We start from the raw sequence: 4229 nt of genomic DNA on the forward strand, positions 1-4229 counted from the left end.
AAAAAAAAAAAAAAAAAAAGAATTATCTATTCAACTTTATTTATTATTATTATTTTTATTTGACCAGAGAGAGACGGGGGTGGGTAGTGAGAAAGCAAGCCTCCAGGTCCAAGACTCAAACCGTGGTCAACCATGAAGAAATCTAGCACCTTAACTACCACACCACCTGCCAGCCCCCAAGTCCTACCCATTCTTTAAAACCCAGTATGAGCCCCAGAGCAAGCTATGTTGCCTGCATGAAGCCTCTAGGCTACACCATCAGCAGTGACGTCTGCCTCTGGGCACTTCATCCTCGTGGTCTGCATCGTGCATGTGGCTGCTTGCTCCCAGGTCGTTCTACACTGATCTGTGTCTCTCTGAATTCTCCAACAAGATTGCACTCACAGTGACAGGCAAATAGTAGGTATGATAAACACTGGATTTTTACAATAGTTAATCTGGGCAATCTAATTCCTAATTCAATTGTCTTCTTATGTTACCATGCTACAAAGATATCTTGGAATTTCTTTCAAGAGAAAATTATTTCATAAACTCTCAAGAATTTGTAAATAGAAAAATGCTGAGCTTTGCAAGGAGAAAAGGAATTTGAAGGGCTCACTTCATAACACATTTAATTCAATGAAGAACAGTGACCGTGTTTACTAAACAATTGCAGACCGTGATTGTGAAATCAAGTCAGTATAAGAGAAAAAAAAAAGAGCAAAGTATGACACACAAGTGTCTTTTTCTGTTATTGATTAAATGATGGCACGGGCCGATTCATGCCACGTCTCACTATTATTTTCTAAAGTCCGTACACACAGAACCAAGCTTCCACCGAAGAAAGAGAGGAATGAAGAGCTTCCTGCTTCTATTTTTGCTTTTTGTAACTTTTTCTTCTGCACTTCCAGCAGACCAAAAGATGGAAAATGAAGAAAACATGCAGCTGGCTCAGGTACTGTCTCAGTGACTGTTTTAGTGACTATCCATAAAATGTTTATTTTATTCTCTCAGGACCTAAACAGGCAGCAAGTTCCTGTAAAAGAGTCCCAAACCTTCTTATAAGAAGGAGCTAATTATCATCTGTCTAACTCGAAGGACCTCCAGGAACTGTGCGAGGGGTGGACAGTAGGGGCAGGGTAGGGGGAAGGCAGGAGCAATGGTCACAAGTGCAGGGGTGGATAGTGCGAGGGAGGAGAAAGGGAACAGCCCACAAAGAATGGAGATCTCCTTCAAAGCATTCAAGACAACTGGGAGGACCCAACCTACAATTTGGAGCCTCATATTCCTGTATGTATGAAAAATACATTGTTTTGGAGTCTTCTAAAAATCAGTTCAGTTAATTTGTCAAAATTAGCTAAATCAAAGAAATCTGCAAAATGGATAATCACCTGTCTGCTCTAGAACTTGTTTCAAGAAAACTCCAAGCTTAATGACAAATACATGGAAGCTAGGTTATCATTACTCCGCAGGTGGGAGAAGCTTTCTTCTCTCCTGTGTGAGCTTTCTAGTTTTATGGGCTGTGTTGTTTGGTCAAGTCTAGTCACTCATGAATCAACCAGTTCTTGGAAACTGAGAGAGCAGAGCGATTCGTTTCTTCTTTGCATCCTTCCTTCCTTCTTTCCTCCCTCACTCTTTTCTTTCCCTCATCACTTATTTTCTTCTTCTCTGCTGCCAAAAAAAGACTTCAGGCAATTTTGTTTTATGGTGAGATGCAGATTTGCTCTCCTGTAGTCTGTGCCTTTTTTTGTCTTTTCGGTCAGGCGTATCTCAACCAGTTCTACTCTCTTGAAATAGAAGGGAGCCATCTCGTTCAAAGCAAAAACGGGAGTCTCCTAGACGGCAAAATTCGGGAAATGCAAGCGTTTTTTGGATTGACAGTGACTGGAACGCTGGATTCAAACACTCTTGAGATCATGAAAACACCCAGGTGTGGGGTGCCTGATGTGGGTCAGTATGGCTACACTCTCCCTGGGTGGAGAAAATACAACCTCACATACAGGTAATTCTTCTGTCAATATTGCCACCTAATCCAATGAAACATGAGTATAATCTCCACGGGAAAATGATAATCATTGTTTATGTGCATGGTACATCACAGATGTCATTTATTCCATCCTCCCGACAAACCTAGGGTACAGGCGCTGCTGTTACTGCCACCTTCGACACAGAGAACTTCAGCAGAAGTTTCCAGAGCCAAGTGTACACAGCTCTCACCAGGAGACGGGCTCTGGCAGCTATGTGCTCATTTCTAGCCTCTGCCACCTTCCCGTTACCTCAGGACAGGAAGTACTGCCATCTGACTGCAGTTACTTGAAGATACAGAGACGGTGTGTTCAGGAGGAAATGGACGGACGCTGGAGCACAGGCAGTTTGCGTTAGAGATGTGTGTGCGTCAGGCTCCAGGCCTCAGTGGGCCTCAGAGGAGAATATGAAGTTTGCCCTCAGACGTCACAAGGAATAGGTTGGCTGGCTCACTGGCAGAAAATGTGACCCTGATCTGAGAAAGAGGAAGTGACCTTGACCAGCACCATAGAGCCTTTCTGCTAATTCTTCCTTCATCTTACTACATCTTAGGACCTGAGATGAAAGAGTTTAGAAAAACAAGGAATATAAATATCTTTATCTAAGTAGCTCTTTTGGCCCTTGAGTAAGATCCACATGCCTGTGACTGATTTCTATAAGCCATTCAAGAACATAAATCTGATTCTTTTTAAAATATATTCATAATCCGTTCATATACAGGGAAATACACATATGAGCTTAACGCTGTCAAACTAAGGGTATAATCTTAGAAGAGTCATTTAACCTTTTTGAGTCTCTGCAGTTTATATATTACCTGATTCATAGGGAAGATAAAAGAACTGAATTACAGAGCACATGCGAAATTATTTGATTAAAATAAACTTATATGCAAATGTAAAATAATGTAACTAAACCAAAACTAACTGCAGCATATGACTGATAACATAGGAATAATTTCTTAGTATACCTGTATATAAATGCATGAATAAGCAGAAATTGACGTATTTTTATTCATTTTCAAGAATAATGAACTACACTCCAGATATGGCAAGAGCGGATGTGGATGAGGCCATCCAAAAAGCTTTGGAAGTATGGAGTAAGGTTACTCCGCTCACATTCACCAAGATTTTCAAGGGGATTGCAGACATCATGATTGCCTTCAGGACTCGAGGTAAGGTTTATAACAGAGAAAAAAATGTGCTTATGTTTATCTCAGGAGACTTGAGGGGCCTAATTTATTTCCCCTTGTAAATGGTATTTCAGTCCATGGTCGGTGTCCTCGTTATTTCGACGGCCCTTTGGGAGTCCTCGGCCATGCTTTTCCTCCTGGTCTGGGTCTGGGTGGTGACACTCACTTTGATGAGGATGAAAACTGGACCAAGGATACAGCAGGTGAGTCTAATTTTCTTTATGAGTAAATGTATATTATTCTAAAGAATCCCTGAAAAACAATCACTTTGCAACCAGTTATTTTCCCCCTCTAAACTCCCAATTTCCTTCACTGTTTTCCATATTTTTACAATGGCAATAGGCACGTTCATCACTGGTTCAGCTAATCGTGCTTCTGAGGTTCAGAGTCTTATCCACACAATGTCTTCATATAATTGCTAAACCTAGCATGCCCACAGCATTCTTCATTCATTCCTTCATACATCCACAATGCCGGAGAGCCCACTCTATGCCTGGAACTGTGTGAGGTGTTGTGTGGACGACAGAGCTGTACTAGAAAAGATCAAACCTTTTAGAGGTTCATGATCCGGTGTGATAGAGAAGGTGCAGACCCACATACCCACAGACAGGCAGGACATGTTACATGTTATACCAATGGCAGAAGGCACCTGTGGCTTCAGGACTACAAAATGACTAGGGAGATAGTCATTTTGAGTGCGTGATTACAGGACTGAGTTCATGGCCCATAGAGGTTCTCCTTAGAAGAATGAATGCCCTCTTCTAACTCCGGCCTGTCTGCAAAGGAATTCGACCCAATACTGTTTGCCCTATTTCTTCAAACCAAGTAAAGTCAATTTTAGTCCTCCTCATAGGCCTGCCTGGCACTAGAGAAGTTTTATTTTGTTTTTCAAACAAAAAGCACAACTTTACCACAGTAGCAGTACATGCATTAAATGAAAGAACAGGCTCAATAGATCCTTGGATTTTTCCCAGTCCCCCTTTTTCCTTTTTTTTTTTTTTTTTTTTTTTTTTTTTGAGAAAAGGCGTATTGTACA

General features: G+C 41.3%; 1 protein-coding gene across 1 annotated transcript in view; it reads left to right on the plus strand.

Moving 5' to 3' along the window:
• The first annotated feature begins 1683 nt into the window (after window positions 1-1683).
• Window positions 1684-4229, plus strand: part of MMP27 (matrix metallopeptidase 27) — a 12014-nt gene continuing 9468 nt past the window's right edge. The window contains exons 1-3 of the mRNA XM_027772476.1: window positions 1684-1981; window positions 3027-3175; window positions 3268-3396. Coding sequence (XP_027628277.1) covers window positions 1692-1981; window positions 3027-3175; window positions 3268-3396 — 568 coding nt within the window. The 5' untranslated portion in view covers window positions 1684-1691. The remainder of the gene's footprint in view (window positions 1982-3026; window positions 3176-3267; window positions 3397-4229) is intronic.

Source organism: Tupaia chinensis, unplaced genomic scaffold (assembly GCF_000334495.1).
Source record: "Tupaia chinensis unplaced genomic scaffold, TupChi_1.0 Scaffold000276_2, whole genome shotgun sequence".
Taxonomy (NCBI): Eukaryota; Metazoa; Chordata; class Mammalia; order Scandentia; family Tupaiidae; genus Tupaia; species Tupaia belangeri.